Source organism: Thermobia domestica, chromosome 13, assembly GCF_964235325.1.
Source record: "Thermobia domestica chromosome 13, izTheDome1.hap1.1, whole genome shotgun sequence".
NCBI lineage: Eukaryota > Metazoa > Arthropoda > Insecta > Zygentoma > Lepismatidae > Thermobia > Thermobia domestica.
The window spans coordinates 89,142,712-89,168,831 of NC_137466.1; the positions used below are offsets into that span (position 1 = coordinate 89,142,712).

The following is a 26,120-nucleotide window of genomic DNA, read 5'->3' on the forward strand; positions in this document are numbered from 1 at the left end:
AATACTTAGCGTCTGAAAGAGAATCAAAACATAATTAAATGAAAGGGAAAACTATATTAGTTAAATAGGAAAGAAAGTAGGAGCACCTGTAGCTTATATTTTCTCAATTTAAAAGATTTATTGTTACATCAAGCTTTGTAGGAAAACCAAAACTGCCATGAAAACAGAACTAACTCATAGCTAAGGAATCAAAACTACAAACTGAAAGGTCATAACAAAATGACGAAATTATCAAATCATACCCCCCATCTCCAGTACACCTACACAAAATTAGCGAATTGCATTTAAGTCGTTTTTGATTGTAGTTTATGAATTGCAAAGAATTCCTCTGATAGGACTGCTGTATAGCTAGAAGAGGAGTAAATATTATTACGAAATTTAGTTGCGTTTTATTAGTACGCATCGCAAACTAGTTTGAAAATGTTTATCCTTTTGCTTCTAAAAAGTACCATACCTGGAAATCATCGTCAGAGTCACAGTTAATTCACACATAAACCAAGTTCTGCTTCCCTCAGTTTTCGTAGGCTGATTCCGTACATCGAATGCACTGAATCCACTTCCGTACTCGCACTGTATGGATCGCCATAAACTAAACACAATGTATCGTCGTCCTCTGAGGAAGAATCGTAATCTTCTTTGGACCTTCGTTGACATTGTTTATAGGTGCAAAATATTTGCTTGGGGAGTTCTTATAGCAAGATCACCATGTCTTTTCAGAAATACCGGATACCAGTCTGGGCCAGCAATGGCCTTTTCATTCCACGACTCTGGGCATTTCAATCCTAGCGCTTTTGCATAGTTGTAAGCCAAATCGCGAACCTCTTTTGTAGTGAGTCCAAATTACATGTGTGAAGCTTGTTTTGGTATGATACTAGTAATTCTTCCTAGTATTACGAAGAGTAACCTAATGTAAATAAGCATTGGCCGAACTGTAGTTCGCCATCTGTAATACGTGCACAAAATCTTGCCAATGTTCTGTTGTGGTCATGAAATTCTTTAGCAGCTTTAGGCCTACGTATTGATATGGGGTTGTTATTTCTTTTCATAGCTCTTGCTGCAACCAGTAGATCTTCCATTGGTGTTGCTTTCCTCTCTGTCTTTCTTTTGTATATTCTCACCGTCTGCGAAACCGAGATAACCCTATCGTTTGTATTATATATAACACACAGTGGGGCACATTGTTACACTGACAACATGCACCGTCTTATTTGTGACAACTTGCCCCACGCGTTGCCATTACTCTTTTTACAAAATATCTATACCAAACGACAAGATTAGGCTCATACAAAGTAGCACATTATGAAGCTCTATTTGTAACCTACATAACACACACAAAAATATTTGTTTCTACCGCTTTCACGAACACACAAAACAGCAATTTCAGGACTCAGAAAATTTACATTCCGGCACTGAAAACAAAGTTCAACTGACGCAGCACCGTTGTTGCCGCGTATCTCCAATCAAGTACAGTTAGTAGTGACATCTAGTAAGTAAACAAGAAAGCAGCACCGGCGCCCTAATGTTTTCGCTTTTTTTCAGAATTGCTACTGTGACAATGTGCCCCGGTCTCCCCTACGTTTGACGAGTTTAAAGCCATATGTGCCGGTACTACCAGTAAATATGTAGTGCATTAGTAAAACTATTAGTATTATTTCTTACCTTTGTGGTAGCACAAGTAGACCCTATTCTTCAGTAAAATTTAGTTTTCCAACAATAACAGTTTAGTTCAGTTATTTGTTGGTACTCTTCAAATAAGCGTTCTTTAGAATCAACACCAACAATAGCGTAAAAATTCTTGTCAAATTTAAGAAGCTTAATGCTCAGAGTTCCGAAAGCTACTTAACACTTACTACTTCAAGTGCTGAATTCAAACTTACGTACTAGTGGAAGTTTCGATATACAGTAAAGAAAGCTGCATTTTCGAGGGGGGAAAAACGTCGCGAAAGAAATGCTCGGGAAATTCCCGCAATTGAACGCACAAAGCATCGGAACTGAATACTTCAACAATAAAACTATTTCATTTTACGCTGGAAGATAAAATATGAATTATATCTTTGTTAATTGTTTTAAATTAATTTTCTGGAAAGAAACGTCTTGCAACAAATGCTCGGGAATTTCACCTAATTGAACGCACAAAGTATCGAAAGTGACCTTCAAATAAAACCATTTATTTTACGCTGTTAAATTAATATATTTGGTGTTCATATTTGGCAAACGTCAGTGAGGCTTCTGGGATGATTCGATCGTCTGCCTGTACCACACATACTACAAGGTACCACCTTCGATATTTTAAGTTTAAATTTTCAGGGTACAAGCACGAGACACACTAAATTTCCTGTACAGATTTTGGCAGCATACCAACGTACAATTTCAAAATGGTGTCTTTAAAAAAGTATAGCGGGTATCCACGCTACAAAGTGCAATTTTCGGTCTTTTAAGTTGAAATTTTTAGAATATAAGCACGAGACACTCTAAATTAGCTGTATATATTTTGGCGGCTATCTAACGTAAAATTTCAAAATGGCGGTCGTTTTTTCAAAACAGCAGTGAATAGAAAATTGTTGCAAGTTGTGACAATGATAATCTTGAAATATAAATCACATTTTAACACTTTTACCCCAAAGACATTGAAATATTTCGAAAAAAACCAATTAAACCCGAAAAAACCCGATTAAACCCGAAAATACCCGAAAAAACCCACATGGGCCCAGGTGGGTTGGGCTTTTTCAAAAAAACCCGGGTTTTTTCAAACCCTGTCTTCAGCACATATTGTTTCAGCAAACTAAGTTGTCTGTGGAACCACTTCTCGTTAATTATTTTCTTCTGAATAGCATTTCTCTTCTTACTTCCAGTAGTTCTCCATAAAATTTCCCTTCGTGAATATTGAATATGTATACTAATAAACCTCTTTTCGAAAGTTTATTGAACACTACTATGGTTCATCCTACTACGTAAGTGTCTTCTTGTCTGGAACTATCAAGTATACTATATTTGTGGATTTGATTTGTAAGAATTTTCTGGTGACTTTAGTAGGTTTGATTTCCTGTAGAAATTTCAGTGCGTAATTACAGATTTTTTTCTGCAAATATTTTGAATTATGTTTTTTATTATTAAGTCTCATTGTCTATCTAGGTTGCCTGTGTTTAAATTCAATTTTGAATCCCTCTGTCTGATGAAATACGATTCATATGCAATGTGTCAATTGCCCATTGTCTAATATGCCTACAGTTGGCGTATATAATGAATTCATTTTGTTCTTTTCTTCTAATTCAATAGTAAATTTCATTTTAGGATGTGTATTACAAAGTATTTAACTCTGTGAGAAGCGTTTGTAAGTTTCCTTCGTTTCTGTAAATCAAAACGGAATCTTCTGCACATCTATATTATTACACGCGTTTGAAATGATCTAGTTGTGAAATCTGACTTCCATATTGATTCATTACTATGTTCTCAAGTAACGGAGTGAAGGGGCTTCCCATCGCCAGTCCCTCTATGTGTTTACGTAATTTGTTTCCACACGTAAAACAATTAGTTTGTGAACACATTCCTAATATGTTCGTGATTTCATAAATTTCTGGGTCATTGAATCATTACTCTGTGTATTGAATTGGAACTTCTAAAGGAATCGTATGAAACATCTGTGGTATGTTTATCGATCCGCAGTATTCAAAGCGCATATACCCCGATTTAATTCGTAACTTTTATAAATAGTGTATTTAAATTTCTTAGTGTTCTGTGTAATATAATTTCCCAACCATTTGGCTTTTTTTAATATGTTGGATCATTCTTCGTAGATATTATGGGCCTAATTGGTATTTCTGATTTATATAAGGTTGGTAACTCACAAGGAACGGACATGAACCTGTCATCCAAATAAACAAAAAAGTTGTGTTCATGCACAAAAAATTAGGCGCCATGGACAACGGAGTAAATCCCTGGGGCCCATTAACCCTCTTAGTATAAAGAAAATTGTAGACTCGTAGTGAAATAGATATTGCATCAACACTGTTCATTGGAAAGTCATGGTTTATAGTTCATTTTTTTCAGCATGAAACAAGCTTTCCAGTGGTGCTATGTATTGGGCCCCTAACGTACTTGAACAGGGAAAATTGGGAGAATGTCGGGAAAATTCCTTCCAGAAATCCCTACCATCAACTTTGGACCCCTCTGGAGTGGCCCGGGTTAAAAGCACACAATTCATATGTATCTCAAAAAATAGTATAGGGGATAAGAAATGTGTATACCAAGTTTTGCATTGCTAGACGGAATAGGTATGAGGAGAAAGCGTGTACTGGTATACAAACTTTTCCCTCATATGTATTCCGTCTTTCAATACAAACTTGGTATACACATTTTTTATCCCCTATACTATTTTTTGAGGTACATTTGGACTGTGTGCTTTTACCCGGGGCCACTCCAGTGGGGTCCAAAGTTAATGATAGGGATTTCTGGAGGGAATTTTCCCGACATTCTCTCAACTCCCTGTTCAAGTACGTTAGGGGCTCCAATACATAGCTCGTCTGGAAAGCTTGTTTCATGCTGATGAGAATGAACTATAAACCATGACTTTTCAATGAACAGTTTTGATGCAATCGCTGTTTCGCTGCGAGTACGATTTTCTTTATACTAACAGGGTAATTGGCCCCAGAAACTTACTCCGTTGTCCATGGTACCTAATTTTTTGTGCATGAACATAACTTTGTTGTGTTTATCGAATGGACTAGGTTTGATTCGGATGTCCGGATGACAGGTTCATATCCTTTCCTTGTTAGTATGATGAGTAAAGGAAGAGCATCGATAGAAAGGTTTTTGGTAGAGAATCTTTAATCAACCATAGTGTTTTCACCAGTTTATTGACTTTGTAAATGATTTCAACTAATGGATTTAGTTGAATCACGCCATAATCACCACGTAATCCGGTATATGTGTATCTATCTCTCTCTCTATATATATATAACGTGGAAAGAATCCATTTTCCAGTTTTTGTTATATTGACATTTTTCTCTGTCTGTTGTAAACGAAATTGAAAAACACTCTGTATATTTAACATTTCTTTGTTTAACATCTAACCATAATAATAGTACATAAATTTTTAAAGAGGGAGAATGTTACCAAAATTTTTCTGATCAAGAACTGAACATTGTACTTTTGTCCTTACGTAGAGAAAAAACATGGACATGTCGAAAGCACTAACCTTAGCTTCCGAGATATTGCGATTCGCGTCTAATCAGGAGGGCACGTACTTCATTATAAAAACTATACTTATGTATATACTTGAATGTATAGATGGTGTCTATGTTTTTTCTTTATTTCTAACTTTGGATTGTTAGTAGCGAATAAAATAGTGTTATGAAGGCTCTTCACTAAGCTCAGCCCCCACTTTTTTAAAAATTATATTGAATAATTAAATATAATGAAGAACCTAAAAAGTTAGAAAGTGAGTCAGATTGTGTACGCAAAATGCAATTACATGAACTAAAACCGTGTAAATGTGCGTCCCCAACAATTGAGTCGTCATAAACTCGTATCCAAATTTCTGATCTAGAAGAAAGATTTTTCTAAGTTATTAATGTACTTAATGACATTTTGTAGATGCTACCTGTCTCACCTTCTACTTTTTGATATTCTTCATTGCTTTGAAGTTATCCACTAACATTTTTTTTTTAAAAAAAGGGGGGAGGATAAGCATAGGGAAGAGCTCTTAAGTAGAAAAGTTTCAGTGGGACTAAAGGGAAAAAGAAATGTAGAGGTAATTAGAAATTTTAATTTCAGGAAATGATGGATAATGCGAGAGATAAAACAATACACTGGAAGTTTCTGCAATCTCTGGAGCCACCTCGGGTTGTTCATGTCCGTGCCACTGAGTTAATTACTAAGGACAACATATTTGCTCAAATTACTGTTCGCTTTCATACTCAGCAGGTAATAATTGTATTTGCTTTGCCATCTCATACAGTATAATCCAGTTTTCTAATGATCATTAAGCCACAATCAAATTGTCCTAACTGTGTAAATATAATACTGAAAATACTGAAATAACACATTATAGTAATATCACATTATAATAATGTAAGGTTTCGTAAACTGTCTGTCATGTAATTCTCTAAGAAGTGGTACATTCTTAAAACAGAACATTCTCACTTTGTAATATAATACAACTCAGATGGCCTATGTATGTTTGGCTGGCAATGGCTCAACATAACTGGGCCAATTTCAGTGGTACTTTTAATGTGTCCACTGAAAATTAGGTATGGTTATAAGCAACCTATCATCACTCTTTCTGACTTCGTAGAACACGTAAAAGTGGTGCGAAAAACTGACAATTATATGGAAAATTTTACTATTATTTCATGCATCTTTCGAGCTGTTGGACAGAAAATAGAAAAAAGAGTTGATATAAAGAGCCTTGTTACTTCAGAGAATGCGAATATATTATCCACGCTTACGAATTTAGTACGGTGAAGCGGAGGGCAGATTATTTATGTATTTATTTATTTTTTAACTGTATGATCTTTATACGCGAAACTTGATGTACGAGAACATTTTGATACACAATAATCGAAAAACACGTTAATTTACACAAATTTTATCAAATTTGCCTGAAGTAGTGGATGATGAAGGCCAAAACCAAGATTTTAGTGCGGACAAAGATTTCAGTGAATCTTTGGATATACGGGAGCGAAATATGTTGTGCGTAGGCGTTTTAAATACCCAGGAGACAAGTTTGTCATTTGCATACACAAATTTTTAAAGTTACAACCCGAAGAGGTGAGAGTCAAATTCAGTATAGTGGACACTGGGAATTTTTTTTTTCCAACTGCTGAACTTAAAAGCTCGAAATTTGAAATGTGGTAACTTTTTAATATAAAGTATATAAATATCTTATTCAGTTCCACAAATGCTGGAATTCTACTCAGCAATGGTGGAGGACGAAACCAATGTGACGAGGGAAGTAAGGTTTGTCTGACTGTTAAAAAATATTTATATATCTTGAACCATTTGGATATGAAAGCAAAATATTACTAAATGATCCACAGAATACAAATCACATTCACTTACAAATTTAGGAAAGGGTAGGAGAAGAGTAAATTTGAGTATTAAGTACCTGTTTCTATTAAAGTATTGATACAAAATTTTTTGCAAGAGGGCTTTTTGATATGCAGAATACGAATATTTCATTCACTTCCAAGAGTGTTAGAGATGCAGCCTGAGAAGTGTGAGGAACAGATCAGTGAAATGGACACAGTTTATTACTACTACTACTACTACTACTACTAATACTAATAATAATAATAATAAAGCTTACATCACTTCTTACAATTAGAGAGAAGCAAATATTTCCCGGCGCTCCTTCTAATTCGAATACTTAATATTATTTAGGATTTATACTAATTAAGTTGAGAATATTTTGTTTTTAATTTAGTATAGAATACTTTCGATTCAGCAAATTTCCAGCTCTAGCCTCTGGCCTACTAGTTGAATTTGCACTTTCATGCAGTTTGATGTGTTGAAAGAGAAATGTGCAATCGTCGTCATCATACCATAGTTTGTTCCAAATTGTGTTTGACCGCCTGACTAATTTTCAATACAGAAAACTTATTGCTCAAACATACGATGGAGCTTCGATTATGTTTGGTGAGGTAGGAAACTGCAGCCTCTTGTTAAACAAAGATATACAGAAGTCTAATTGTTTCATTGTTATGCCTATAGGCTTAATTTAGTTTTAGGGAAGTCCGTCGACTGTACAAAAGAATGTAAGTAAAAAAAATATATATATATATATATATTTGGTCTAGGAATTAATTCGTGCGGTTGGTACGCACACATTGAAGCTGTAGTACAAACACAAAATACATAAATACCTTAAGAAAAATAATTGTCCATCGCTAGCCACCACTTTCGCCCATCTGTCAGGCAATGTACGGATTCCGTGGCGAAAGAAGTCCTCATCCTTGGAAGCGATCCAGTCAGAGACCCATGTTTCGATATCTTCTGAAGAAGTAAACCGCTGTCCAATCAAATCGTTGTTCATGCAATCGAACAAGTAGTATTCCGAAGGAGCAACGTCTGGTGAATACGGCGGGTGGGGTAAAACATTTTCTAAATAGGTTTTGACCGGTTTTGCGACATGTGGGCGAGCGTTATCATGTTGAACAATAAGTTTATCATGTCTGTTCTCCCATTCTGGTCGTGTTCTGGCCAGAGCTTGCTTCAAACGCATTAATTGTCGTCGATAACGTTCTCCATTCATAGTTTCACCCGGTTGCAGCAGCTCATAGTACACCACACCTTTCATATCCCACCATATGCACAGCATAACCTTTGCACAGTGAATATCTCGTTTTGGTTGTGATGGACCTGGTTCACCTGGTTTCACCCAGGCCTTTTTTCGTTTAGGGTTCTCGTAATGGATCCACTTCTCATCACCCGTAATAATTCGATGCAGAAACCCCTTTCTGCTCTGTCGTTGAAGCAGCAATTCGCAAATGGTTTTTCGTCTTTCAACGTCTCTGTCTTTCAATTCATGTGGAACCCAATGTGACATCTTTTGAATCATTCCCACGGCTTTCAAGCGTTTGGAGACTGTTGTTTGATCAACGCCTAATGCTGCTGCAAGTTGTTCCTGCGTTTGACACGAATCCTGCTCGAGCAATGCTGTCAATTCTTCGTCTTGAAATTTTTTTGGCTGTCCAGCTCGCTCTTGGTCTGCCAAGCCGAAATCACCACTTCTAAACCGTGCAAACCACTTCTGACACGTTCGCTCAGCTAGAGCATGGTCACCATACACTTCCACCAAAATACGATGACTTTCAGTCGCACTTTTCTGCATGTTAAAGTAATGCAGCAGGACACCCCGCAAAAACACTTTATTAGGCACAAATTGCGCCATGTTCACTTAACTACAAACTGGTGTTGTTGACGCTTTAATCCACTGCCCTTTACTACGAACGATACGCGATGACAGGGGTTTGCAACACATGTGTGGATACACGGAACTGTGGGACGCTCCGTTCGTTGCGCCATCTCTTGTCCACTCGCACGAATTAATTCCTAGACCAAATATATATATATATATATCGTGACTCGCTTCTTTTTTCTCGAAGTCTTCAAAAAGAACAAATGCTTTGGATTATGTAGCAACAAAAGTATTCCAGCAGCCTCAAACACAAGGTGGAATTATAGAAGTAGGGTAAATGATGTACTGTATAGCTTTAAAGATAAACTGTTAGAACTCTTTAAATCCATGACGAAAACATCGACGAATAGGATTCTCAAATCAGACTTCGTGCAGCAAAATTCTATCAAACCCTTCAAAGTTTTGACTTCAATTTTTTATTTGAACTGTTTTATGTTATAGAAACTTATTAAATATCTTACAAAAGAAAATTCATGATGTAAGTTACTGCAGAAAGAAAATAGATTACTTTGAAGAATATCTAAGACCATTGAGAGACGGTTTCGATTATATTTAGTAAAAAAATGGAAGAACCTGAAGAGCCACACTTTTCAAAAAGATCAAGGTAATTGAAATGGGATTTGACCCCCTCCCCTTAAAAAATCGTTGCCTATGCCTATAGTTTAAAATGGTTGATACACTGAAAACAGTACTAGATTTTCTGATATTGAAAAACTGGAGATAAGTACTTGTAATATCAACAAACGGTAACAGTCGCCAAGTGTCACGTCACGCCACTGTACATAAAGTAATTATTATACCACTATACGAGGGCCACTATTTATATTTTGAGCCTAACAAGGAAAAAACAATGATTTGTCATTGAAAATTGATTTATTATTTTTCGAAATACTCTCCTTTATGATCAATACACACTTGCATTCGTTCGAACCATTTGTCAAAGCATTTTTTCCAATCTTCTTGAGACACCTCCATAATATGGTTTTTGAACGCATCAACGGCTTCTTCCGCCGACGAAAATCGTCCACGCAAGTCATTCTTGACATTCGGGAACAAGAAGTCGTCGTTGAGTGCCAAATCAGGACCGTATGGCGGATGACCCATCAATTCGATTTTTTGAGTATTCAAATAGTCGGTTGTTAGACGAGATGTGTGAGAGCTCGCATTGTCTTGATTAAGGATGATCCGACGGCGCTTGTTTGTTTTCCGTATTTGACCGAAGACCTCCGGCAAACAAATTGTTGTTTACCATTCAGAGTTGACCGTTTTACATTCTTATAAAGGCACAGTTGCCACATGACCAGTTTTCCCGAAAAAACAAGCGACCATTTGTTTTGATGTGCTTCGAGCGCAAACAACTTTTGTTGGAACACTCATACAGTCGACTGCTGTTTACTTTTCGGCTCATATGCATATATTTATGATTCGTCACCTCTTAAAATCTTATATAGTCTTTTGAAGCACCGCCATTGTATTTATTGAGCATGTGTGCACCAATTGACGCGAGCTTCTTTTCGAGTTTTTGTCTACTTATGTGAGATCCAACGAGAACAAACCTTTCTCATAACTAAATGATCATGTAATATTTTATATATACTGATGGAACTAATGCCTAAGGTTGCCTTAGTCTCACAATATGTCACATAACGATCTTGCAGTATTAAGTTTTGCACAGCATAAATATTTTCGTGAATAACAACTAACTGATTTTGGACAACGTTCGCGAGTTTCGTCAGTGATCGAATGGCGTGCGCGAGTAAATCGTCATACCAGCGTTTCACAGTAGCAAAGGGCGGGGCTTCATCGCCAAATGTGGAAATAAGTTGATCGATGCACTCTTGTCTTGATAATTCACGTCGAAAACCGTAATAAATCATCGCACGAAAATTTTCACGAGTTAATTCCATTTTTCTGTTGTCACGCAATCTTGAAGTCAACGTAAACAGCACAAATAAAGCTATTGACAAAACATTTGAAGTACCTTATGGTCAACAATGTCAAAAGTTTTTATGCAAACAAAAATAGCACCTAACTAAAATCAGTGTTGCCAAGCCTCAAAATATAAATAGTGGCTCTCGTACATTACTTTAACGTGTTGTGATCACTTTTTACATTTTCGAACAGGATAACTTCTTGTACCTTACAAAATACTTACTTTGAGTGTGCTGGTGAATTTAGCAATTAATTCTTTTTGTATTTTAGATGTTGGCTATTTATGACAGATTCGGAAGACTTATGCATGGAAGTGAAATAGTGGCAAAAGACGTATTAGAATACATAGTTTTTGAAAAGCATTTATCAAACCAATATGGACAGTGGAGATTACATAGTAAAATTATACCCGATTGGATGCCACCCAAAGAACCACTGATGAGGACGTTCCTACAAGAGGAAGTGGAAACGCCTGAGCCTGAAGAGAAAACTAGTGAAGTTGTAGAAAAAGAAAAAGAAACTGCAGTTCCAGCAACGGCTTAGAAAATTTATTTATCATCCAATTAGATTGAAAGTAAACCCCATGGGTTTTTATCCTACGTAAATGTATGTTATTAAAGTACCTGTAATTATTAATCCCTATGAGTAGGGGCGAAATAAAATATATAGAGCTCAAAATTTGTTTTTAGTATAATTCAGCTTCAGATGATGAACAAAAAGTGTTTTCTTCAGATAATGTAAGTTAAAATAGTCGTCGATAAATATAATCTTGTCAATGTGTTCTGAAGTGTGGTTACCTCCTGTTTCACAGAATCTCTGCAACGTGCCAGGCTTACCCATTCCTGTTTCGCAGAATCGCATGAAAAGTTTTGATAGGACCTCAATATTAGAAATATTTGGTGAAGTGAACAAAACACCAACATACATCCAAAGAGGTGCGGCTCGCAAAAGAGCCTGTTGCACAAGTGCAATCGTGATTTACTGCAATAAAAACGAATTACAAACACACAGACACGCAATAAACAATAATGGCATGAACCTTACGTAATAAATTTAGTATACAGGTGAGACTCTTAATATCACTTTTTTCATTGGATTGCAATTTCAACTATCTGAATGAATGCAGTGATATACTGCATTAAAGTATGGAATAAGGCCAACCTCGCCAAACCTAAACCTACTCTTAAGAGCCCGAGGACGACTGTCTAAACGTCTCCACAATCTTCTCTGGAAAGTTAAATTGCCTGCTTCCAGTAGCCCCATTCTTGGACAGTGCTTGCTTCAAAAGTAGAATGAATCTGTATATATTGAAATGATTTATGTCTACTTCCTCTTAAACTTGAAGTGCGGCAATAAACCTCGGCATGGTTCGTACTTTTATCGCTGTTATCAAATTGGTTTCTTATTGCCATGAAACATTAATAAAAATATAATTAGTACAATGTAAGGAGTCAAATTCAATATAAAGAAGTAAACTTTCAAAATTGCTATATTAACGGGTGGAAGGTTGCATAGGTGTTTGCAAATCGTCCAGGAAAATTTGTGCCTCTGGAATGTCTGGTGCATCGTCTTATATATATGGAAATGCATCAGGAATGTCTTTAAGAGGAGCGAGTGGAAGTACATCTGCTCTCCTATTTTATTTCCTCACATTATTATCAGCCTTGTAAAGTGGAACCAATCCATTATATTGTACTTTTCTCCATATGGATTGGTTAAAATGAAGCAAACAAACGCGTAATATCGCATGCTGAACTGTTTCTCTTGTAACGTTTATTGCCGCTTGTTCAAAGTCAGTCATAAATTCTTGCACATGAAACTGGAAGCAACAATCTTCATCTCTTTTCTTGATTTGCTAAAGCATGAGTGTGTAAAATGATTGAGTTTTGCTTTGCAATAAGCAGAAGAGGAGTTGAAAAAATGTCCAAAATACTCTCCGTGCAATGTATATAACGTATATGAAAATAGACGTGGACAAAATTTAAATGTTCCATTGTCACTATCTTTTTGTTCCTTTCATTTTACGGTGTGGCGACTTTCACAATAATTTATGAAATAATTTTTTGTTACAATTTGGATATGTGATAATATTACAATGGAATCAATTTCTCAACATCTAATACAAATATCGGCGTACTTCTGGTGAAGTACAGGCTTTCCACAAACGTATATAAAAAGTAAAATGTCCCTTTCTGCGAAACAGGAACACACGCATTGGATTATTTTTCTGTTCTTCACAAGATGGCAACGCTGAGCTTAAAAACAGTTTGAACCTCTTTCTGCGCAACAGGAACACACGCTGAAGTGTTCCTGCATTCATTTTGATGAATTGGATTATCTGATACAATAATGTCTACCTGCTTAATTTGTACTGTATCTATGAAACTATTCAGATTTAATCATGTTATTATCACTACCCAAATTTATCACTTGTGTACATTTTCTTTACACTGCGAATTGCGAAGGAGACAGTGCGAACAGGTTTCCCTATGTTCTCTTGATTAGGAGTGCATTATGTTCTAGATTTTCATTATAGGATTAAAACATAGATGTTCAGAAGCGGAAATGAAAACTAAATAAATAAATTACCAAAAAAATAGAAAAAACGGTACATATGAGAAGCTAATACGTAATTCAGTCGCATTGTAGAGAGTTTCAGTTATGTTACCGATTGAATCTTTGCTAGAGTCTGAATTTGGATTGGAGATATAGACGCAATAAATTTGGTTGAACTGAACTAAAATATTTTGTTCGAAGTTTTTTTATTACTTACATATGCGTTTCTTTTTTTGGTGGGGGAGGGAGGCAAACAATTGCATGAACAAAATTACCAAAAAACTGATTTTGACAAAATTGTGCATGAAGTAAAATCACAGAGGTAAATTATGCCTTGTTGATGGTTTTGTGAGAAATTACTGACACCACATTGTAAGGACTTTAATGAAATGCGAACAAAGTCATTTTATAGAAAACTATCCTAGATAATTCACCGTTAGGAGTAAACTACCCTTTGGTTTTTTCGTGAGAAGTAAGCTTATGCCATATTGAAGGACTTTAATAAAATAAAATCGCGTTTTTTTTTTTTTTTCAGAGAATAATTCGAAAAGAAGTTATTACCAAGAGCAAACGACCTGATTTTGCATGTTATTTATGAAATATAAACAAATCGTTAAAGCTGTTTTCGAGGAAATAGTATCTTTGCGTTTTGTTTTTCATGGTCTGGGCGACTGAACGGTATGACCTTTAGAAGTGTATACGTACATCAGTACTAATAAATGGATAAACATCCAATACTGCATTTACTGTCAACTTACGTTATATTTAACAGGTAAGTTAAGTTCGCAATACCGTAAATTTGGCAAAAACCCGCCAATCACAGTACGAATTGCTATTTCTGTATGGTGAACCCAGCAAAACGCAGACGTGGTAAAAATATACTGCCAAGCATATAAGTTTTATCCATGGTTCGCTTTAAATACAACCTCCAGTATCTTGTAGCCTTTTCACCTGAAAGACAGAAAACATCAGAGGAGCGGGGATCTTCAGAAACCGACGAACAAAGTTTATCGTGAGAACCCAAAACGTTAAATTTGAGCCAGTAGTGGATCCTTAAAATGTGCTAATGCTTCCCTTCATATTAGGTTGGTGATTATTAAACAGTTTGTAAAATCCCTAGATAACGAGTTGCTGGATTCTCGCATCTAATAGGGATGTATTTGTAGCTGTCAAGAGACAAAGAAGCTGAAGTTTTTACAGATCCGCAAGTGAATAAGCATTTCTCCAGATACTCACAGAGACAGAAAGAGACGCTGGAAAGAACTGTGTCATAGTTCTTCAAGAGTTCCTACGCAATCGTACGGCAGAGAACTATGTTCGGCTGGTTAAAAACCTCGTGAAGAATTATGGTAAAACAGGGTGCAAGATATCCCTCAAGCTTCATGTTCTTCACTCACTTCTTGAAACATGTAAGGATAACATGGGAGCGTATTTGGAGGAGTATGGAGAGTGCTTCCAGAATTTCTAACGGTATGAGAATAATTCCTTCGTGGCTACAGGCTAGCGCACGCGCCTTCGATGCAGGAGACCAAGATTCAATTCCTGGGGGCAGCTCATATAGTTTAAATCCCACATTAAGCTGTAGGTCCACGTCATACTTCGGTGCTGAACGGGACACTAAACTCCAAATTAACCAATTATCCAACCAGCTGGAAATCACAGACAGTATAATTAAAATAATATGGGGATTATGGAGTCATTGGTTCGTAAGAGTAATGTATCATATAAACGTCAGTGTAGAAAGCACACACACTTGTAATACTGACGGCCGGAAAGCTGTTTTTCGCCATTGGCACCACTTCTTCTTCTTTTTCTTCTTCTTCTTCTTCTTCTTCTTATTATTATACTTTTAGTGGATGGACAAGAAATCTAATATTAACCAGATTTTCGGAGAGGGAAATTACCTAGTGCAAAGACTATGGCTATCATGATCAAACTAAGGAATATGCTTATATTGAGTAAATATATTTTTTACTATTATTTTAATTTCATTGAACATCAGGGATACCAGTACAAAAAGTTTAGAAGTTACATTTTTGGAGAAAATAACGAAATTCTCATTATTTATGCGGCTTTGGTTTCCCTCTTCTATTCAACATTGGTATAACTTCTACCACTTGGAAGTTTGTTCATTTCTTGGTACAGTAAGATATAGATTGTTTCGTGTAAAATACAATGAAGTTACAAATTTTTAACTGAAGGTCGACAATTTTCCTTTTAAAATAGCATGATTTTAAAAATAAAAACCAATGCACTTTGTACAAAAAAGTGAACATTATTTTCCATCAAATTGAGGCTATATAAGTTGGAAAGTAACCATAAGAACCCAAGGACGAACCGAAAGTTAAAATTTGTTACATGGTGTTGCATAATGAAACCTTTTCTAGTCATTTTACAAGTGTCAAAAAAAGTTTAACGTCCCTTTCAACACCAAAGATATGTGAGACGTGGATCTATAGCTTACAGTCCGGCTCAAAGCTCCTGACGTTTAAGGCGTGTCGTCCTTTTCAAAATATCCAATGCAAATTGGGCGACATTGTCTAATACCTGTGTTCCTGGATTAGGAGAACACAATTTCAAAGGTATGTCCTTATGATATATATGTCACTATAGCGTTAATAAATTTGTAAGAAGGAATTTGTTTTTTTCAGTATCTTAATTTCTCGCGTTAATGTTTCACCTTATACCTGTACACGAAAAGAAGCGAAATCCGACCACGCCGCACCTGCACGCCATTGAACGTAAAGAGGTTTGAGCCGGACTTTAATGCGGGATGTGAACAAATTATCTTTCACCAGGAATGGATCTCAGCTCAATGCGCTGACGGCGCATGTGCTAACCGTATAGCCACGAGGACTCTCTTATGCTCCCAGGACTCACAAACATTCTTTTTATTGGCAGTTACATCATATATACATAAATTTGTGGAAAGCTGTAATATAGAGCAGACAAATATTACCCTTCTGTACCCACCCTGGAGTTTGTGTTTTAACTTGTGGAAATGTCGAGGAAATATTTCACTTTTTAATTATCGCTATTAATGATCATTTTTATGTATGCTGTTGTCACAGATACCAGATTTGTTTTAAAAGCGTTGATGCCAGGATTTCATATTAAAAAAAAAAAAAAAAAAAAATCCCATAGTAGGAAAAATGTTTTAAAATTCCTGCCTCTCAGTACCTCATGGCTTTAACATCATTTCTTGACATACAATAGAGTTATTTCGCTCAGCGTAATTTTGATAATCGAGTGGGATGAAATGTATGCACTCAGTTTCAAAACACTATTGATATACAATAAAATGTTTTATTAACGAGATATTGAAAAAACTTGGTTTACTGACTTGCTGTACACAAATTGGAGCTCACTCTAGCTTTGGAATTAGTATAGCTTAAATAAAAATAAAATTTGGCCAAAGTAAACCCTTATTATTACTGTTCTGTGTTACAAGTGTCTGCAATGTCGTAATTTCTGATGTGTGATGAAGCCAATGATACAGCGCCGAAACTGCATCACAGATAGTAATAGTAACTGTTTGCTTTGTCCAGAATTTATTCTTATTAAGCAAAAGGATGTGTATATCGTACTGAAATAATACAATTAATAAATTCCGTTTTATTATTTACATTATATTTCCCCTTGAAGGAAGTTCGAGTCACTATTAGGCGACCAGGTTTCTAGTATGGCCAAAGGAAATGAGAAAAGAGTGTGATGAACTTTTAAGGATGTATAATAAATAGTCAAATTAATAACTTCCAATTACTTGTTTAATTTGTACTAGATGTCACAAAATAAACTTCATCTCAGTTGTTTGTATTCTAAATATTTATTCAAGGGAAGGCCTTCTTATCCAGTAACCATTGGTTGTAATTGTCATCAATTATTCCTTGCCTAGGATAGCACATATTACATATACTGGGAACTACTACTGTTGAGTCAAAAGGGATTTCATGCCGATTTCACTAGCGCTTTTCCTACATTTCCTCCTTTCATCATTTCGATAAAAGCTTGAGGAAGGTTTTCCAGTCCATTAGTTATGGTTTCCGTGCACTTCAGTTTACCCTGAAATTAAATTTCATGGTTAGCAAAAATGGTAAACAAATAATATTTATTGTAATTTTATTTATTAGATTTTAATTTTAAAAATTTACAACCTTATTTCTTTATATGAACTTATATCAGCGTATCAAATTACTTTCCAAGTTAAGTCACTAAAGAGAGAAGGATAAAGAAAAATACATGGTTATAATAAAGTTGTGATCCAGATATTTGGTAATAATTAGAAATAACGTTATCGAAGTATCCGATTTGAGTAAAACACTATTTTTTTAATCCATCCTTATGTTTATCAGGCAGCGATAAATTGATGCTTACAGATAATACATATTCATTTTCTTTAACGTTCCACAATGATGCTCCGAAGCTAAAAGAGACTGCAATGATGATCATGAATGAAATTGGGAGTGAAGAAAGTAGGAAGAAATAGGAGAGCCCTGAGAAAACTCACGCATATTGTGCTTGTCCATCACAAAAGGTCATTTGGCAAGAGCTAGGATCGAACCAGAACCTGATGCACCAGAGAGGAGGGCTTTACCATTTCACTACCGCTACCCTTCACACGTTCATGTGGTACACCAAACATATGCGACTTTTTTTTGGGGGGGGGGGTCATACATTAAAGGAGCATGTAACAGGAAACAAGTTGAAAACTCAGTTTTCCATTGTATCTTCTGAATTCCTTACGCCGAAACGGGACTTCCATCATTATCAAGTCTCTACAACGGAACTCAAAGCGCTCTACATTTACGGGTGGAACAGTTACCTTCGCACCCATAAAAATAAATTGATACCCTTATTTTTTAAATGAAATCCCCCGTTCCCAGTGTTAGATTTTTTTTTTTTTTTTTTTTTTTTTTTGTCATATGATATCCTAATGGGCAAATTTTAAGTTTGCGCTAATATGTCCGACACTGCTTGCCCTATCGAATGTAGCTTTCATTTAAGGGGATCTTATACCTTTTACCAGTGGTTTCTCAGTCCCCATAAGATAATATGTAAATTTTACTTCATGAATATCTAGTGAAATATGGTACGTAACAACTTAAAATTTTCCTTATGTGTACAGAAAAATAATGAAAATTAAAGGGTTGCTTCAATTTCACGCTTAATGAAATAGATCAAAAGTAATGAACTTTTTAAAAGTAAATTGTAAAGGACTATATATTGAAGATTGTGTGTTCCAATTTGATCTTCGCAAACAGATGTTCTGCTGACAGGCAGGGATTTCCCTCCTCCCTCTTAAGTACTTTTCCAATGGGTGTGGTAGAACGCCGCGTGGTGCCACCCTAATCCCATTTCTTTCCTTCGTTTCTGCAGAGCGGAGATTTTCTGTAAACGTCACAAAGGAAGAATATTTGCTTTGATATAGGAAGAATATTCGCTTTCAATAAGACAATTTGAAATATTTGCTTCTTGCAATTTCCTGTTGTATGATGTATACTGCGAAACCAAAGATCAGGTAGAGAACGTCAATTTCTTCATTACTAATAATTCTAGTTAGATAATTATTGATAGCCACTAATTTCATACTAGTAAGTTTCAACTCTTTGTAATAACACTGCCTCAACAGTAGAAAATAGGAAGGGGGTGGGGGGAGTGTATACTTTGGAGAGCAGAATCAACAATTTGATACAGATCATGGTTGAAATTTAGCTTTCCTTCGCAGCACTAAGTTTGTATAAGACGTTTGCATGGATACAAACTACAGAATTCCCTCCAGTAACTGGGATTTGAAATTCGTGGCGGGTAGCTACTTCTACTTTCTGGCAACGTTAGCTATTTAAATAATTTTCTGAAAGTAATAAAAATAATCAACTTTATTTATTCGACAGAAACGATGGATTGAGCTTTTCGTGAATAAACATACGTAAGTAACATTCTAAAAATAAAAATATACAACAGCCCTTCCGGTTCGTCTATCTAGTGGCTAGCTCGCGCACCTTTGGATCGCGTATCTCGGGTTCGATACCCGGTGGGGGAGTCTTGAAATTTTAACACATCACCAAGGATTCAGATTCCACTGAAGGCTCACGTCTCATAACATCGGCGCAGAAGGGGACGCTAAACTCTAAACCCACCAAACCAACCAAGCTAATAAAGAACGGACGTAGTAATGTCACAATAATTTAGACTACGTGAGTGATTTTCTAAAGTGTTCAGATTATCGTAATAAATATAAGTGGAACTAGGGCCTCGAACATTTCTAGTTCTTGTTACTCGAAAATAAGCAGTATAATATATGCACATGATGTCAAAAAATAACTTCGGGAAGTGAATCCTCAGATAAAAACATAAAAAAGCCTATAGACCAACCTTTGTGCACAATTGCGTTATTTCAGAGATATTGTCCACAGAAAATTGGTCGTAACGTTACAAGAAAGCAATAACTCGAGCAATATTTTAGAGTTTTCCGAAAACGCCTTTAAAGTTTTGTTGTATTTCATTGCAGTATAATATGATTTAGTTCAAGAAATTTAAACGAGAATCTTTTAGTGCTATGACCCGTAACTTTCATTTAATGTTCTCATGTAAGGATTAATTTCCCTAAGTTGTTTGATGTTTTTTCCGAACACCCTGTGAGGATACATAGTGCATCTCGGGTTACGAACTTCATACCTATTCCGCTGTGTGAGAACCAAAATTATTTTCCCATTGAAGTTCAAATAAATACATATAATTAGAATTTGTATGTGTGTGTGTTAAACAAACAATTGATTTAAACCAATAAAATAATATAAATGGTTCAGAACCGAAGTAAACTCAAATAATTCATATCTTTATTCATTTTTTATATTTATACGCAAATTAAATTAGGTCGGTAAATTTCTGACTTTGTGAACTAACTTGGAGGAATGAAGTGTATCTTGTGTATTTTGTACTGATTTCACTTCTTTTTTTTCCTTGTGAAGTGACTCTTAAAATATTCATAAGTACAGTAGATGCAAGATCGGTACAATATATCTTTATCAGGTGTTCTCCGTGGATGTCTGTGGAATTGTCACTTTTGTAATCAGAGGTTCCAGATTTGAGCCCAGCTAGAGGACAATTTCTCTCGGATTCAAAGTGATTAGTGGTTTGTAACCCACTTTAAATTGTAGGTCCTGTCCTTCATAACCCCACTGTTACATAAGAACGGGCTAAAAAAAAAACAAAAAAAAAACTTATTTCTATCCATATGTAATCTAAATAAAGTAAAAGTGTTGTAGCCATGACCCCTTCTTTTTATTATTGAATGACTGCAATTTGAGGGTGCTAATTCGACTGAGCTCCGTCTCAATCTCAAGAAGTGGCCGCAAACTGGTCTAACTCGTGGTCAAAGGTCAACTAGCTCTTTTCGCTCATAATCACGACTTTCATTACAAAAATGTGTAAGTGCTTACGAATTTTATTGGAGATTATGTAACCTAATTGGTTGTCACAAAATAGCATGATGGAAGGTTTTATACTTCCCGCTTTATCTTAACTTAGGCTCTAAGCCACTCTATCTTTTTCTCTTATCTATTTCTTAACTGTAACTGTGTGAACCAAATAACCTCTCAGATGTTTAAGATTTCTTATTCCTTATTACAAATCTAAAGTAGGTTTAACTTCAAGCAAATAATCTTATATATTTATCCTCTAAACTCAATCACTTGTTCAGACGCGTTACTTGGTTCGGCTTATTCAATCTTGAACAGTGCTGAATGGGCAGACTAATAAATAATTTGTGCTCTGCTGGTAAATCATTTGTAAAACTAGTTTACGTATGACCTCGAGTTTGGATTACTTTATTCTTTAAAAAAAAAAATAGAGGCCACGATTATCCGCAAAATGAAGAAAATTTTTCAAATACAAGTAGCAGTGCCACGTGTACATCACGCAAAGGAATTTAGTTTCTGTGGTAGGATATTTTCACAATTAATATTGAAACTGGAAATGGTAGTAGATTTCTACCATCTCCGGTTTTAGTAGAGAGATTAGGCTAGAGACGAAATATATTCTTGGGACGCCTAATTGATTGCAGAAAACCGCTTGTTGTTCTCTATTGCAGTTTTTATTATATAGCCATCAATGTTAAAACCGGAAGTAGTTGATTTCCACCTCTTTTGGTTTGAACAGAGGCTTAAGACAGAAGATAGCAGTTCTTTTAAAACACTGAATAGAAAGCAAAAAACCGCTTCTCGCTTTTACCATTACTGTTCTATGGAGATCACTATTGAAGCCGGAAGTTGTTAATTTCTACGACTTCAGGTTTCAACTAAAGAGGAAAGGTACACGTTTGAGAGCTGCTCGATCAATGGCGTAGCAATATAGGAGGCAGGGTAGACATTGCCTACAGGCGCAGAGTTTCGGTATATTAGGGGGCGTCCCAAGTTTTTAATAAAAAAAGGAACAAATTATATAAATAGAGCACCAAATTTTCGCGGTCTTCCTTTCTGAACATGGCAAGAATAAAAATTCCTGCTTACTTCACTCGCAGTTTATTACATTTGCGTATCAAATTATTGGCATTACTGTAAACTCGTCGAGGTTATGGCACTGTATGATTAAGAAATGAATCATCCTGTATTAATACAGTATCAGTCCTAGTTTACATATACTGAGCTTACTAACTTTAAATAAAATTCTCCTGCGCAACAGGCTTCAACAATTATGATAGATTCTAGGACCTATAAAATCTGGATTGAAACGAGTTAAAAAGTGTTGCCATGATTATGAGACACAGTGCTATTGCCACGTACCGCAGCTACAGAGAACCAAGCACAACCACCAAGCGTCGGTCAAACTGGGCAACTGCGCGGGGTGCCCAAACGAGCACCCCAAAATAAATTTTCGAACGTATTTTTTTAATATCACTGTAATAAAATGTTAAATATAGGCTAGGATTAGGTGGGAGAGGCGGCAAAAATACACTTTGACCGTGAAAATTTTGCTCATGAATTGAGCATTTCTGATCTTATAAAAGAATTCGCATAAGCAAAAGGGAGAAACACTTCTGATTTTGTATACAATTTGTCGATTAAAAATTAAAAAAAAAAAAAAAACTGAAAATAGAAAAAAAATGCTTATAAGCGGTTTCACAAAATTTTATAATTATGTAAAATCGTAACATGCTATATATTAATATGAAAGCCTTTTGGTAATACTGGTTGATACATTATTGTTTATTTATACTACCACTGCAAAAAGGTCCGAATTTTACATGAGTATATTTTACACTCTGTCCAGTTTACTTTTAAAAGACATAAGTTACTCCAACGATATAAAAAGAAAAACGGTCAATACTCTCCCACTGATAATTTTCGGTTTATGACCGTTTCTGTGCGTAAGCATAAGTTATAGATGGTCATGCATGGGGCCTATTCGATAGGGGGCGCCACTAGGGATTTTGCCTACGGGCGCCAAAGGCTATTGTTACGCCATTATGCTCGATTGAAGGAAATCGCTTTTATCTATCTTTTTCCGATGTAGATCTATGCTCGCTCTATGTAGATCAATATTTATTGAAACCAGAAATTATAGCTGATTTGAACCATTTTCGGTTTTAGTAGAGAGTTAATAATAGAAATTAAATATGTTCTTAGAAGCAGAAAACCGGATCCCGCTACATATTACCGTTTTCGATCTATGGTGATCAACGATCAAACCAGAAGTTGTTTGTTTAAACCATTTCCGGTTTGAGTAGGTGGTTTTAATAACAAATTCAATTCCTAACTCTCGACTATATTTTGACCAAATTTGGTGATGACTCATCAAGTAGTTCTTCACTTTTTCTTTTTTCACACACATGCACACACGGGCATGGTAAATATAAAAAGGAGTAGGTAAACCAATTCTAATTATTTAGAAACCAAACAAGGAAAACTTGGTTTTTGCCACCGCTGCATACAATTAATCCGTTCTAACAACAGAAACATCACACTGTCTGCTTTTTATGATAAATAATATAAAATGAAATGAAATCTATCCTTCCAGGAAACAGAAGATATGTAAATATGAAACATTTATACTTTTCTTGGTTGTATAGCTGTGAGTGACAGAGGTGAAAATTACTGCTTCGAAGAAGAATCCGTCCGCTTCAAGCAAAAAAAAAAAAAAAAAAAAAAAAAAGCAATCGGAAACATATGTTCGATGCTGAGGTTTCAAAGATCATTATCTTTGTTCTATGAAGTATTTTATTGACACGTGAGTCACAACACCTTCCACCGAAAAGGCAAATTTAGATAGTTGCGGTCGTGAAGTTGTAGAAACTCAGTGGGGAAGTGGGGGTGGGGGACGGGAAGGGAGACTGCTCAAGACGTAAATGATTATGAAAATGGAGGTGGTAGACATGAGTTTCGCTCCTCAAATTGCCACAATGCATTCCTTCCCAGCATGTGTTCTTCAAAGAATGTCACCCGTAGTAATTTATGAGATATGAAAGTGGTTTCTTGATCCTTTACCTGCAGTAGTGATTATCTCATTACGGAAGTAATTATGCAATTAATCTAAGTCATTAAGTTTAAAATTGAGATAACCATCTCCTTTGTATTGCTCTTTGGCATTCGTATAGAAAATTGCAAGTTTCTAAGTGCAGTATTTTGTAAGATACTTATGAATTAAATTTTACATGTTACCTTATGGAGATTGTGAAGCCTCTGATGATGGGTAGACATCGCCTTAAAGCCCATTACTAAGAAGTATTCAATATTCTCCTAGGGAGCGTTGTTTTGATATTTACTAGTGGTATTTAGGTACTACTTAAGTCATGTTATTTTTAGTTGATTTTATTTTTTAAGTCATGTTTTTTCTCTCTCATATTTACTATAGTTCAAATGATATAGTGACACATTAGAAAGGACATTGGGACAAGATCTAATTGGACATAAGATTGAGGAAAGGAATAAGTTAAGTGTATAGACGCATCAATTGTACAGTAATAAATGTTATGGTTAGTGAGATAGCGAATTGTAATCATGACGTACTTCTCTAATCCACTGGACCATTTGTTTGTTTCCTTCAAGTCGTCTGGCACCGAAACGGGATACAATAAATCCTTCCATTCGTAGCTGTTTCCTCAGGATTAATGGTTGCATCTGTGGAACTAAATAGTGAATATCTATTTAGTGTGTTTTTTGTTTTGGAAAATTTCATGATGAGTAAAACATAACATATAGTATTAAAGTGAAAAATAATTTAGTGACTTGTGCAATCTACAAATGACTTTTCGTTATAGAGAATCAAACTTCAACTTCATACTGTATAGAATAGAGTGTCATGTTGAAATTTTGCAGATGCAGCGACTCTGTATAGGCAGAATGCTCATTACTGGAGCTCAAGATTATTGGTTTGAACACATGTCTCATAATATACGCTTTGAGGAACATAAAAACCGTTTGCTGTGTTATACTGTTTTATCGTACTAACTATTATTCTACCAAATTAACATTCATTTTCATACTCATTGTGGGACGTTGTCTTAAAATTTAATAAGCCGATAAAATAAAACGTATGAAAAGAAAATTAACTTCCATACGTAAATCTTTGATTTCATTTGATTTCAGTGAAGACACAGTTTCCCTACTGACTAGTGTAAAACTGCGAAAATTTATCCATTACTGTGATATACTTACCGTAAGGCAGCTTTAGTGGGTCATCGTTGTAACTGGAAATTGAACCACAGACTGAAATCCTACCGAAGTCATTCATGTGAGTCAAAATTGTGTAGCTGATCATTCCCCCAACCTAGAAAAGAATTATTTGCGACATTTTATTTATTTAATAAGTTCTCTTTCCTCATATGATTAATCTGCCTACGTAAAAACCGAACTTGGGATATCGCGCAACGTTTAACCGTTTAGAAGTTCAGTGTCTACAATTTAATGTGATTTCAGTTGTGATTTTATAAATAGTATAAGATCGTCTAAATGAAATATTTTAGTGATTTAATTTAAAGGAACTTCAGGTACCGTATCTCTAAGTGTGCAGGTAGAAATTAAACATATATAAGTGAACAAAGAGTTCCTGAGTCTTTGATGATAACATGGGACATATCATATAAGGTTTGGATACAAAATTATTTCAATGTAAAAAATATTTTTCTAGACATGTATAGTTATATTCTAGGTGTCATTTGTCCTCTTTCTAATTATTTTGACAGTAAATAAAAATAGAGGAGATAAAATTGATAAAAGCGTGTAATTTTATGTGTTGCTGACAACTTAAGCTGTCATTGTAGTTCGTTCTCAGTTGATTTTTGCATATAATTGAAAAAAACTAAACTTATTGTCCGATAGAAGTTACGTATGGCAAGGTAGAAAGCTCGCAATGTCATGGAAGCAGAGAATAGTGCGTGAGCATAGCTGAATATTATACCGCCCTATTTCCATTTTATACCACCCTAGTGCATTTCAACGTGTATAAAACAACGGGCGAAGGAATGGAAACTCCAATTACGAAAGTTGACTCGGCAAGCTCACGCAACAGGATCTTTTTTATTTTTTTATGTTTCTTTCTTAGTGATACTGCTGGTACATGATAGGTGATCTATCACTACCAAAGTAATTTTTCCCGGATTTTAATATATTGACAACATAATTTCGAGAATATAACGGTATAATATCCTAGAGAACCTTTCGTTTGCAGTAATACATAAAAAAGTACTACTGAGTCAAAGTGATCAGCGCTTCGAAGTATC

General features: G+C 35.4%; 2 protein-coding genes across 2 annotated transcripts in view; one reads left to right on the forward strand and one right to left on the reverse strand.

Moving 5' to 3' along the window:
- mRpL45 (mitochondrial ribosomal protein L45) overlaps positions 1-11,527 on the forward strand; it is a 37,069-nt gene extending 25,542 nt beyond the window's left edge. The window contains exons 6-7 of the mRNA XM_081736041.1: positions 5,773-5,922; positions 11,120-11,527. Coding sequence (XP_081592167.1) covers positions 5,773-5,922; positions 11,120-11,392 — 423 coding nt within the window. The 3' untranslated portion in view covers positions 11,393-11,527. The remainder of the gene's footprint in view (positions 1-5,772; positions 5,923-11,119) is intronic.
- A 5,627-nt stretch (positions 11,528-17,154) lies between these two features.
- The window catches only part of LOC145668315 (prostaglandin reductase 1-like), a 70,134-nt gene continuing 61,168 nt past the window's right edge, over positions 17,155-26,120 (reverse strand). The window contains exons 8-10 of the mRNA XM_081736042.1: positions 25,057-25,168; positions 24,409-24,527; positions 17,155-17,467 (exon numbers count right to left, since the gene is read on the reverse strand). Coding sequence (XP_081592168.1) covers positions 17,354-17,467; positions 24,409-24,527; positions 25,057-25,168 — 345 coding nt within the window. The 3' untranslated portion in view covers positions 17,155-17,353. The remainder of the gene's footprint in view (positions 17,468-24,408; positions 24,528-25,056; positions 25,169-26,120) is intronic.